This window comes from the organism of the source record quoted next, unplaced genomic scaffold (assembly GCF_019419815.1).
Source record: "Pyrus x bretschneideri cultivar Hongxiangsu unplaced genomic scaffold, Pyrus_bretschneideri_v1 Contig35, whole genome shotgun sequence".
NCBI lineage: Eukaryota > Viridiplantae > Streptophyta > Magnoliopsida > Rosales > Rosaceae > Pyrus > Pyrus x bretschneideri.
Genome location: NW_025999668.1, coordinates 1,928,219 through 1,942,071, shown reverse-complemented (window position 1 = coordinate 1,942,071; position 13,853 = coordinate 1,928,219). Strand labels below are relative to the sequence as shown.

At 34.6% G+C, this 13,853-nt stretch overlaps 1 protein-coding gene across 1 annotated transcript; it reads left to right on the top strand.

Annotated features, from left to right (window-relative positions):
• Positions 1–2,574: 2,574 nt before the first annotated feature.
• Positions 2,575–3,108, top strand: LOC125480678 (secreted RxLR effector protein 161-like). Its single transcript, XM_048591704.1, has one exon. The coding sequence runs from the start codon at positions 2,575–2,577 to the stop codon at positions 3,106–3,108; it is 534 nt and encodes a 177-aa protein (XP_048447661.1).
• Positions 3,109–13,853: the final 10,745 nt, after the last annotated feature.

Below are 13,853 nucleotides of genomic sequence, written 5' to 3'. Positions count from 1 at the left end.
CTAAAGATGTGTCTAAACTTAAGTGTTTTTGGTGTAAAACTAAAGGGCATCTAAAAGTCAATTGAAAGTTTTTTAAAGATTACTTAAAGAGCAAAGAAAAAGAACGAGTACTTGTTTGTGTTGAAACTAATCTTTGTGAAGTACCTGTTGATTCTTGGTGGTTTGATATTGGCTGCTCAGTACATATAACTAACTCTTTGGATGGTTTTCAAAAACAAAAGGAAATTGGAAATGCTTTATACAATGTTTTTGTTGGGGAAGGGACTAAAGTTGCAATAGATTCAATTGGGACAGTAAAATTAAAATTGACTTCTGGTTTTGTTTTGGAGTTGAAAGATGTGTTATATGTCCCTAAGATGAGAAGAAACCTTATTTCTGCTACTAAAATTGTAAAAGATGGTCTTTCTTTTCTTGCAGATGATATTTGTTTAAATTTTTTTAAGAAAAACTGTTTTGATACTATTTAGGAACTACTTTCTTGTTTGATAATTTGTGGCGTCTAGAATGCACAGTTGAGATGTTAAATCACTCAGTTTTAAATATTTGTTCTAAAAGAATGCTGTAGCAAGACACATCTTACATTCTCTGGCACAAAAGACTAGGACACATATCAAAAGAGAGGATAATTAAACTTTCAAAAGCTGATTTGATTCCAAAATTTAGACCTCATTATTGCAACTAAATGTGTTGATTGTTCAAAGGATAAAATGACCAATTTTAGGAAATTGGATGCTAAAAGGAGTCATGGTTTACTTGAAATCATACACACGGACATCTGTGGTCCTTTTCTAGTCAAAACAATATGTGGAAACAAGTATTTTATTAACTTTATAGATGATTTCTCTAGACTTGGATACACTTTTCTTATTAGTGAGAAAGTTGATGCCCTTAAGTGTTTTATAATTTATAAAACTGAGGTTGAAAAACAACTAGGTAATGTTATTAAAATTGTTAGATCCGATAGGGGAGGAGAATACTTTGGCAGGTACATTGAATCTGGGCAACAAAAGGGACCATTTGCATTTTATTTGGAGAAAAATGGCATTATAGCTCAATATACAACACCTGGAACACGTCAACAAAATGGAGTCTCAGAAAGGAGGAATGGAACCCTAATTGGCATAATTAGTAGCATGATGACAATATCCAAGTTACCAAGTTTTCTTTGCAGGGAAGCATTAAAAACTGCAAATTATATCCTGAATAGAGTTCCAAATAAATCAGTTTCTTCAACTCCTTTTGAGTTATGGCATGGAAGAGCACCTAGTTTTGGGTATTTTCATGTTTGGGGGTGCAAAGCTAAAGTTAGATTTTACAATCCTAATGAGAGAAAGTTGGATCCGAGAACATAGTCTTGTTATTTCATTGGTCATCCTGACAAATCAAAAGGGTATAGATTCTACATTCCTTAGGGCCACACTCAAATTCAAGAAACACATAATGCATTCTTCTTGGAAGATCAAGATGTATCAGACCTGTCAAGAGAGCATTTCATTTTTGAAGTGGTAGAGCAGATTTCTGGAGACACTACAAATGTTGGTTTCAATCAAGTCTTGTTATTTCCTACTTCCATGTCAACCAAAATAGATGATTTGGTTGTAGATTTGGATTCTGATACTAGCAACATCATGGAAATTGATCCCTCTGCAACACCTTTAGATAATGTTATAGAAACATAAGTGCCGAATGAAGTATTACCTCAGTTTCAGCCAAGAAAATCAACAAGGGTTTGAAAATCAATAGCTGCCAGTGATTATGTTTATTTACAAGAAACAAAATTTGATATTAGTGATGTTGATGATCCCCTTTCATACACTCAGGCCATGGAAAGTTCTCAATCGATTTTATGGCAGAATGCAATGAAGGATAAGCTAGATTCAATGTTCAAAAACAATATTTGAACACTTGTGGAGTGTAGTTCTCAAATTAAGCCTATAGGTTGCAAGTGGGTGTATAAAACCAAAAGAGATGCTCTTGGTCGAATTGACAGATATAAAGCCCGGTTAGTTGCAAGGGGTTTTACTCATATAGAAGGTATTGATTATAATGATACTTTTTCTCCAGTGTCCTCTAAAGATTCCATGAGAGTTGTCATGTCTTTAGTTGCTTATTTTGACTTGGAGTTGCATCAAATGGAAGTGAAAACTGCTTTTCTTAATGGAGACTTAGAATAGTGTATTTACATGAAACAACCAACTGGATTTGTTGAAAGGAGGAAGGAAAATATGGTTTGCAAGTTTGATAAGTCCATATATGTGTTGAAGCAGTCTTCTAATAAGTGGTATTTGAAATTTGATCAGATTGTTTCTTCTCAGGGATTTGAAGAAAACAAATTGGATGATTGCATTTACATTAAGTTTTCTGGTTCATAGTTTATCCTTTTGGTGCTTTATGTTGATGATATCCTTCTAGCAAGTTCATCCTTAGTTGTTACAAAGTACTAAAAAGATGCTCAGTGAGAGTTTTGATATGATGATCAAGGAGAGGCACACTATGTGTTGGGAATTGAAATCATTCATGATAGATAGAGGAGATTGCTTGGTTTATCACAAAAGAGTGTTGCTTCGATTTAATATGGAAAGTTGTAACTGTGGTCATGTTCCAGTCAACAAGGGACATAAGTTTTCAAGGAATCAATGTCCGAAGATTGATTTGGAGACTAAGAAAATGCAATCTAAACCTTATGCTTCTCTGGTGGGAAGCCTTATGTATGCAACAATTTGTACACGGCCAGATATTGCTTATATTGTAGGCATGCTGGGAAGGTTTCAAGCAAATCCAGGAGATGCGCATTGGATAGCTGCAAAGAAAGTTATGAGATATTTGCAAAAGACTAAAAGTTTCATGTTGGTTTATGGCAAATGTGATTCTTTGGAACTTGAAGGGTATACAGATTCGGATTTGGCTAGTGATGTGGATAATAGGAAGTCAACAGGTGGTTATATCTTCATGCTAAATGGCGGTGCAGTTTCTTGGAAGAGTGCAAAGCAAACTGTTATTGCCACTTCGACTATGGAGGCTGAGTTTATGGCCTGTTTTGAAGGAATAAAGCAAGTTGCTTGGTTGAGAAATTTTATGTCAGACTTAAGGATCATAAATTCAGTATAGAGGCATGTGAGAATGTATTGTGATAATAACTCAACTGTGGTCTTTGCAAAGAATAATATATAGAAGAACTTCAGCTTATAGGCTTATGGATGTAAAATTTCTCAAAGTCCAAGAACAGGTTAAGAAGGGAGTGATCAAGTATAACATATTACTACAACTCAAATGCTGGTTGATCCTCTAACTAAAGCTTTACCTATTAGAGAGTTTAAGTTACATGTTGCTCGAATGGGGGTGCTTGAGAGTTTTGATCAGTGGGAGTAGTCACTAATCTTATCAAGAGCTGAGAATTGCTGATGCAAAGAATAAAAGTTCTGGAACGGCTGATGCAATTCTGATGGTGTTAAGGTTAAATTATTTTCTGGTTTTAGCTAGCCTTGGTAGTTTTGTTTTGTGTTTCAATAAATATCTTTGTTTTGGAGCTCAATACTTCATTTGTGATGTTTTGCAGTTTTGAATGATTGTTTGAATTTTAAGATTGGATTCTTTTGATGCTTTGTAAACAGTTTGTCTGTTTAAAGCAGATCATTGTGAATTGTTCTTTTAATTAGCATTGGTTGATTTGCTCTTTTTTGTGATACATGGATCTTTTGAAAAGTGGGAGCAATTTAGTGTTTGATCATGAGCTATATTTGCAAATTGGGTACATGTGAGCTTTGAATTAATACTGTCATTTTGTTGTGTGGATTATAATTCTTGGTTTCAGTATTTTGAAATGCAGAGGAACATTGGTCATGATGGTTAATTCTTGATTAAGGTTATGTGATCACTTCTTAAATTGGTGATATTATGTCTGAAATAGGTCTCATGTTCAAGTGAGAGAATGTAAGAATATGAACATGAGACAAGGTGTTTTGGCATTGGTATTGGAGTCCAATTGGTATAAGAAAACCTTATAAGAATTGATGAACTACTCCTTGTTAATTAAGGAGTTAGTTTCATGTTAAAACTGATATAGGAAATACAAACAGTTTCCTATATGGATTCTAATAGGGAATCCTTATTATAACATAAGAAGGGTTACTACACACACACACACACACACACACACACACACACACACTACATATATATATATATATATGTTGATCTCTGCTCTCACAGATTATCGCTCATTATTAGAACTAAGCCCTATTCTTAGTTTGGAGCAAACAGCAATCTGACAGAGAGGAGAAGAATCACTGTTTGCAAGTTTTGGTTTTCTGCATTCATGGCTTCATCTGGTGCAAGTTCTTCAGGTCAGTATGCAGCAAGTTTTTATTGGTTCGAGTTTTGTTTATTGCTTGGTTGTGATTTGAGTAGCTTAATCAAAGTAAGTGGTATAAATGTTTTACAATGTATATATAGTTTCTTCTTCTTGATTGTAAATTGGTCTCATGCTAAAATAAAGGCTACCTTTGTATATGTAGATAATATCCAAGGTACAGCAAAGATCTTTTGTTTTGTAGACAATCTAAGTTCTCACTGTTCCGGCATGTTATCCCTTCATATATATAAATATAGACAATCTAAGTTCTCACGTTCTGGCATGTTATCCCTTCACACACACACACACACACACACACACACACATATATATATATATATATATATATCACCTTACGTAATACCTTTGTCCTTATAAGCAAGCACATATATCATCTACAGTACTCCACTAGTACCTTCTCCAACCTGTTAAATAATAATTCTAATTTTTTTCTAGTTTTGAAATTACTCTGTTAACAAATATTGGGATTGGACCATGTCTGCCGATCAATCTCAATAAAAAGGGACATGCTGTATCCGTATCGGATGGATTTAAACATACGGCCAATCAATTAATAGTCAACTACTCTACCATTGAGTTGTTGAGGAATAACGGATGAGCACGTACTTTTTGTACATGAATATGTGGAGCTCATAGTCATTCATGTACAAACATTTCTTAGGTTATTAGTAAAATTGCAAATACATAATAACCATCTTACGTGCGCACGCGTAATAATGTCTATATATATGCCCATGTTACTCGACCACTAATCATAATAATGTCATACTACACAATTATACTTGCAATTGCCAGAGTAATAGATGTTAACAAATTAGTATCTCTAAAAGTTTAAGCTGTCAGGAAATGAATCAACTATGTATTTCAAGTTCATGTACGAAAGTAAAGTAGGAGTGAGAAGGCAAAGATTTCCAATTGCCAAGCTGGAATCGTGTACTTATAGAGTTATGTTGGAGTTAAACCTGAGCAAAACATGTTTCACTGAAAGTAGTATCTCAGCATTTGTATTGGGATCATTACTCGGTAGCCTTGTCTATTGCATCCCAAACCCATGTGCTGTTCATGTTATCCGTCCCTCCAAAAAAAACAAAAAATAAAAACCCAATTTACATTGACGTCGTTGCCAGCATAATTTGGCATAAAAAAAAAAAAGAATAATCGTTTTGCAATTGGAAAATAAAATGGAAAATTTAGATCAACCCTACTAAAGTGTATTTAAACTAACTTAAATAATAGATTAATTTAAATCAAATTAAACTCGCAAGCGCACGAATCAATTGTAGTAATATATGCAAGTATGAGATCGATCCCATATGGATTGCTCTAACATCAATTTAACCGATTAATCACGCTAGACTTAATTAAACAAACAAAGGATAGATTGAATTGAATAATTGATTAAGACTAAAATTAACAAGAAAACAAAAGACAATTAATTAAAACAAACACACGACACAAGAAGAAATTAAGAAACAATGGAAGTCTAAGGTTATGAATCCACCAACAACAGTCCTATATACTTTTCCTAGAGCCAACTACTATCCAATTACCATGCCAATGTTAATGGTTATTCTTTCTAAGGTAAGAATTAATCCGTGGTTAGGCATCAACTCTTATATCTCTACATGATAATTATATCCTATTGGTTAGGCATACAATTAAACACATAAAAACCCATTAAGCATAGAAGAATCATGTCAAACAAGTAGGACTAGCTTGATATTGGTCATCCTCACTAGTTTGTCTACTCTTCTTAATCTTAGTTCCAATAAACCTAATTGATTGGTCATCCTCATAGATTTATCTAAATATCTAGATGCAAAATTCCTAAAGGTGATCAGTCATTAGAAATCCGAATTTAGAATAAAATACCCACAAAGATTAAGAATATAACATGGCATATAATGATATAATTGGATAATAATTAACAAAGTAATAATTAACCAAGTACTTCGCAAATATTCATGTCATGATTTCATCATAAACCTTAGAAAATAATTTAGTTACACATAGAAATAAAAATAAAAGAAAGATAGAACCCGGAATCTATGGCAAAGCACGTCCCTAAGCTCTTCTTCACTTATTGCGGAGATGGTGAATGGTAGTATGGTGTGGGTGATATGGGTATGCGGGGGATGATTGATATCTTCGAGAGAGCTTAGGGCACTTGTTTATACTAGAAAAACCCAAAAAGTTCTAAGAGAAACTCTCCTAAATAAAACAAACTCCTAAACAATTAATGACACAAACTAGGAAAGGGAAAACAACTTCTGCGGGATTGATTTGTAAAACTGGAACGTTTGGCTTCATGGAAAATTATGAAATTCGGACACAATGATCTTCAGCCTCTTAGCTTCCTTCTCCAACTGGCCTTGCATCAGAACTCTTTCGGAAAGTCGAATTATCACCAAAAACGTTCTAAGTGCGCAGATTGGCTGAAACTGAGACAAGGAAAGTAATAAGGTTCTTTTAAGACCAATTCGTTAACAAAACTTAGGGAGAGATGATATGAAAATATGATAAATAATGCACCAATCACCTACTACCACATTTTCTCCATTGTGTGTGCATGGTAGTGGACCTCATGTAACTTTAAAATATGAATTTTTTTTTTCATTTAAAAATACAGTTTAGTGAAATTCATTTTCATTTGTAAGTGAAATTGTTTTGACCAAATATCGTAAATGAAGAGTTTGATACTAATTTATTTCCACCTTTAATGTAAATATATTATTGTATATAAAAAGAATTAATAACTTCTTTGAAAGCCTTGGTATATGCCTAGATCTTGATCTTCCCTTAAACTAAGTTATACTAAAAATCAATATTATTGGCATATACAAAACGAAGGGAGAGCCGGTGGGTGGGAACCATGCATCTAATGATAAGCATGTCTAAAAAAAGATATTTCTTTAGACATTTATTTATGAAAAGCGAGCCAAACGAAAACAAGATTCAGATTTGAAAAATAAGATATGTCCATGCTTCTTTTTCGAGTCAATTTTGAAGAAAGAAACATTTTGGGGGTTTAAATTTGATGTACATAAGGTAGTCATTACTTACAAAGACACAATCTTTAGCATGGAAAACATGCATAAGTACAAGTTATATCATCCACTTCAACAACGGTGTTCGCTGGAATTGACGTAACACCTAAAATCCAAAACAATATGGATGATACTGATAATTGAGATTCAAAAATCTCCCGGCTAGCTAAAAGTTCGTTTGTTTTTTGAACCACTATTTAGTAAAAATGCAAGTGAATTTTGAAAAAGCATTTGAATTGCTTCCTACAAGAAGCACATAACTGGTGCTTTTGTAGAAAGTACTTTAAGTGCCTTGGAACTCATAAACATTTTATTTAAAAGCACTTTCAGTCATTTTAAAAACATTTTCAAACGAGTTCTAAAAGGTTTTCTAAAATTGAATTTGCTATTTGCTCTATCCATTAAACTTTGACTTCAACCTACTTTTGTTCTCCATTTTCTTTCACAAGGCCATGGTGGCCTTGTTCTTTGGTGTCTAGGTTTGTAGCGTACCGCAAACTATTCAATAGCCCAATGAACTCTAAGCTAAATTATATTGTTGGTCCATAGGCATATAGTCCAAGAAAAAAAATCATAATTTTGGAGTGAATAAATAAAAAAGATAAAGAAACCTAGATAAACATGTTGTGTAGAAGCAAAAAGGGATTCACATAAGTCATGTCTCAGTCAATTTATGTTGTATGATAGCATATGGGAGGGACTTTAGTGAAATTCGTGCCAATATACAAGGACAATATAATACTAATTATGAAAGATGCAAATGTGTTTTTTACATCTCAGATTTTCATCGCTCCATTATAATTCAGCTCAACATTTTAGAAAGATCTTCCACTTTCTGTACGTACTAGTTGGTCCAACAACGAAGCCTTTCTTGACTCCTTTGTTTAAACCCATAAAAGTTCTCTAGATACCCATGAAAGCCCACATGAAATTCAACGCGACATCTCTTAACTAGCTAGAAGAGATCATGAACCAAGAAGCATATTCTTCTTGTATTGTTCTTCTATTCAATTCTAGATTTCTTTGTAAAGTATATGAACAAACTTTTTTCTCCTTTCTCTAGGTTAGAATGGTTTATAGACATTGTAATTGTTAGTAAAATCTCGGCAATATATGTGACGCTTCACTGAAATGGAAAGGAAAAAGTTGCACTAAATTAGTTGGCACATAAATATTACCCCTTATAAAATGAAAAACAAAAAATATAAGAAAAAAAAATAAGGGAGAATGGACATATATCATGTCCTCGAAACAAAAATGAATGATATAGAAAAAAAAAAGGAACGTGGAAACTGACTCCTCTAAAAAAAACTTAAAATGATGTAAACGTCATAAAAAACCCAACTTAGCTCAACAAGGCCTCCCAATTTCACCACAATTGATGCCCTACTATGCACATCATGCACATTGACAGTCTCATTTGATCATTTTATTTAAAAGCTATGAAGACTTCTGATGATATTGGCGGATTTGTCCTTAATTCTATCTCTCTCCACTTTGGTTTTGGTTGTTTTTATCATCTTTCATTGGTTTTGGTTGCCTTATCATCTTTCTTGAGCAAATTACACATACCCACTATGTCCACATTGCACAGTAGTCATTTTTACCTGCTATAAATCCAAACCCTGACCATCATTTGCTCTTCACTCGCACTAGCTGTCTAGTTCACAAGTATGGCTAAGTCCTTTTGTTACTTAACCACATTGGTTGCTTTCCTCTGCCTTTACTTTCTCCTTCTTTCCTCCTACGGTTAGTCCTTAATTGCACTAAATAAAGGAATTACGATCTTTTATCAGATTTATGTTGTCAAATTGTGAATCCGAACATGCATTTACATAAGAAATGGCCTAATCGATGATCTAGATTCACAGTCTGCACGCATTTTATGTTTCTAGCTTGATAAGAGAAAATAAATGGAGAGAGGAGTTTGGTTATGCTAATTTTAGTTGATCATTGTTATATTCATGAGCAACACTCAAGATTTTATGGTTTAGAGGCTTAACTTTAGCATTTATGATTGTGTTTTCAAATTTTTAATCTCTTTGCAGAGGTGCAAATGGTTAAGCAAAAGTTTGTGAAAAGCGTAGCAAAACATGGTCAGGGAAACAATGGAATAATTGGGAGAGTGCTAAGCATGGGACTTGCCATGCAGGCTTTCCAGGACGGGCTTGTTTTAAGCATGAAATAGCTTCACTGCCACTGCGTATTGCTGCTGTGTGATCGTGGTTCTGATCTTCTCCACTCTTGAAGGTTGTGGCTTGTCGATGTCGATGTCGTGTTCAAATGAAGGTTGTGGCTTGTAGCTAGTCATAGCTATATATTGTTGTGCTAGGATAGCACCAAACCAATTGGAAATCAACTCAAGCTAATCCACAGAAAATTATCAAATGAAATGGAAGAACGAAATAGAAAAGACACCAAGATAGAGAAGGAAATATAATGGTTAATTTTCTCTCTATACAAAGCTTAGAGTGAGTGCTAACAAAGAAAGAAAGATCACCTTTCTACCTCTCTTCAAAGTAGGGGGGCTACGGCACCTTTGTCCCTTCTTTGCTGCTGCTTGAACAAAAGGGCAGCAGCCGCCCTAATTAAACCTAGCCACATCACGTGGCTTTCACATGAGTAAAAATAACAAAGGCCCATCCAATGGGCTGGTGAGAAAAACTAAAGGCTCAATGAAAAGTGGCCACAAATTCAATAAACACTACAAAACTATGAACAAGTAGAGATAGATTTGCATCTATTAATTAGAAGTAAGGAAAACTAATACAAAAAATGTTTGAAAATTTTGAGTTTTAACGATAAGGACAAAATAAGGAGTAAAGTGAATAGTATCATGATTGACTTTTTAGTGTAAAAATGTGGTTCTTTTGTTAAAGTGAATAGTACTGGAAACTTTTCGTTAAAGTTCCCTTAGAAATAGTGGCAAACATTGAGTGCCACTTGTCGCTAAATGAATAAGTTTCTGGATTTTTTTATCTTTATATAATGAAAAGGATGTGAAAAATTGGTGAAGAAGATGTGTAATGAAAAGGATGTGAAAAATTGATGAAAAAGATGTGTAAAATCTCTACCAAACTATAGTTAGTATTTTAGTTCTCTATTGGTTATAGCAAATTTCATGGTTTCATTTAGTACTAAAAATTTCAGGGAAGAAGGTATCTTAGTGAAAATAGCCACCCAAGGCTATTCACACTTGTCGTTTTGAGTTAAATTAAATATTCATTCACCAGAGTAAAAAATGGGAGTTGCCCTGCAATGCAGAGGGTTCGGGAGGAGGGAGGTAGGAAAGCATTAGTTTAATGCAATGGTAGGTAGGTAATTAAGTGGACCAATTTGGTTATTAAATGAAAGAGTTATATTGAGAGTGGGGTAGAAACATTTTTGCCAAGTGTCATCATTTGCAGGGTGCAGTTGAGCTAGCAACTGTAATTTGGGTTGGGAATCGAGTTGGCTGATCATGGCCGGCCCACTGGCCTGGTGGATGGGGTATAGTTGGTTGGGGCTCACAAGCTATTTGGCCTAATCCTTGGTTGGAGACGGTTTTCGTGGCAAAATCGACTATTTTTTGGCCTATGGCCCTTTGGCCGGGTGGGTTGGAGATGGCCTTAATATCCTCATCTAAATTCATCAAATCAACAAACAACTTGTTAAAAGAATCAAGTGTAGCTGGGTCTCTACGCTCTTTAAGTGTAGCTGGGTCTTTATATTAGAAGTGGTAAAGCTTTTTCTTCAAGTGTAGCTGGGTCTCTACGCTCTTCGTCATGTACTTGTCTTCTAGTTTCTGCCACAACACCTTTGCCAATATCTCCCGCATCACAAAATACTTTTAAGGTTTTGCAAGGCACATACGAATCGTAGAGTAAGCCCACAAATTTAATTTCTCTCATTCCGTCTTTGACATAGTTTCCAGCTTTTCTCCCAAAGTGGCAACTAGATCTTGTTGAGCCACCACATTCTTGACGTCACATTGCCACATTGTTTATGCCATCGAAATTTTCCATTTCAAACTTCGCATTTTGCACCGTAGTTCTTGCAAACCCTAAGTTGCTTCCAAAAGGATTCTCATCTAACCTGTCTGACATCTTTAGCAAGACAGTACCCAAGAGCAACTAGGCTTTGATACCAATTGTTGTGATAGGATAACACCAAACCAATTGGAAATCAACTCAAGCTAACCCACATGAAATTACCAAATGAAATGCAAGAACAAAATAGAAAAGACACGAAGATTTAACGAGGTTCCTCAATAGTCAGTGTAACTGGAGTACGTCATCGGAGCAATAGGAGCTCACCTAATAATCTACTATCAAACAAATGGGAGTGTTTACACTTTGACAATCTTACAACCTAAAATCTCAATACACCCAATTGCTCTCTCTCATCAAAGAAAGAAATATAGAAGGAAATATAATGATTAATTTCATATCTATGCAAAGCTTAGAGCTAATGCACAAACTATAACTTTAGAGTGAGTGCTAACAAAGAATGAAAGATCACCTTTCTTCCTCTATTCAAAATAGGGGTTGCGACAACTTTTTTCTCTTGTTTGCTGTTGCTTGAACAAAGGGGCAGTAGATGCCCTAATTAAACCTAGCCACATCACCTGGTTTTCACGTGGGCAAAATAACAAAGGCTTATCCAATGGGCTGGTGAGAACAACTAAAGGCCCAATGAAACTTGATCACAAATTCAGCATGTATAATACTATTCAATAAGCGTTGTTGAAGCAAAGTCGATGTCAAGGTCGTCCTTGTTTGATTTGTATTATCATTCATGTGTGTGTCTTCGTTTGTGATTATTGGTGAAATATAAGCATTTATGTAATATATTCAATTTACGTACCATTAGTGTGAAGCTATTATCTGGCATGGAAAGGATTTGCAAAATAATTGCTAATTGAATTTTGCGCAGATAATGTCTGATAGGATTTTTATTACCTGCAAAACTATGGTTAAATCACATAAAATACTTGCAAGAGAACAAGATTATTATAGTATAATTGGCTCAAGGAAGGTTATCTTCTAAATGAATTATTTGAAATAATTTTTGTTTAAAATCTAATACCTAAGCTCTGATACCACTAAAAGCTGTCACACTTTGATTTTGCGATATGTTCAGGATTGATATGCGACATCACACGTACTTGTTTAGTTGTCATGCCTTGCTCCCAAGACATGACTAAAAACAAACCAACGGTCTAATAGCGTAGTAAGTATTCCTTTATTTCATGGTTATGTCTAACCCTTAAGTTAGACTACCTACATACCCTAGACACGATCAAATCATTCGTAGTTCACCTTTTTGTTAAGCTCTGGATACGTCTCAAGTAATTAACCGGCAAGAAACATAGATTTTTAGGTAACTCCCAACATGCGTGTTGCTCCCATATGCTATTTCAACACAAAACCACAGTCAACAACATATAACATTTCAATGACCCAACAATGCACAATATTAATCTTTAACAACATTGATCAACCAATCTGATCAAAATAAAAAATAAAAATAATTCATAACCCATACTTTACAAAATTGTAAATAAACTAGTCGGAAAACTAGAAGAAGTCTCCCAGACATCCATCGCCATTTCTAAATCAAACAAAAAAGGCTCTCAAATCTTTCATTCATGAACATGCTGAAAACTAGGCTAAAGCATCACAGTTCGACAAAAGCATACAACTTTGATGTTTTCACATCTTAGACTACTCAAATAAACTATAACGATTCCTAGGGATCTAGTTCCAGACTAACTCAATAGAATTGAATGAAAGAGGGATCCTAGACCACTTAACGGAATCAAGACAAAACAGGGTACCAGACCACCCAATGGAACCCCAGTAGAATACTGTTCCATACCACACAACGGAATGGATTTTAGATCACTCAATGAAATTCGAACATAAACCAATTATGAACCACTCAACGGAATTGACATGGGACGGGATTTCAGAAAACCTTGAGCATCAGAAGATTGAAGTTGAGTAGTCTGATCCCAAACAGCCTTGCCGACCTTTACACGACATCACTGCCGAAGTCTACCTTCCAGAAGCTTGTCCGATGAATTGGTATGCTAACTTTCTCATTTGCAATGCTTGTAGTTTTGTCTGGAAGTTTTTTCAAACTCAAGGGGAGTATCTAGAAGTATACTTACTTAACCTTAATGTACTCTTTTTCCCTACGATTATGAGCATTTTTCCCACTGGGTTTTTGCTACCTAACTAGGTTTTAACGGGCACCTATCCTAGGCTAGTTATACCTGACACACACTGATCCTGGGATGGCCACATGTTGGCCAATACCCGAGGGTGACGCAAGCCATTTAATTAATGAATATGCCTAGAACATGTAAAACATGCATACAATTTGCGATGAAAAGAAACAAACATAATAAAAATAATAACATTAGATATATAAAAAAAATATGAGAATGC

Bases quoted from the DNA above. Each gene is read 5' to 3' on its own strand.
- LOC125480678 (XM_048591704.1), top strand. From the start codon at position 2,575: ATGGAAAGTTGTAACTGTGGTCATGTTCCAGTCAACAAGGGACATAAG.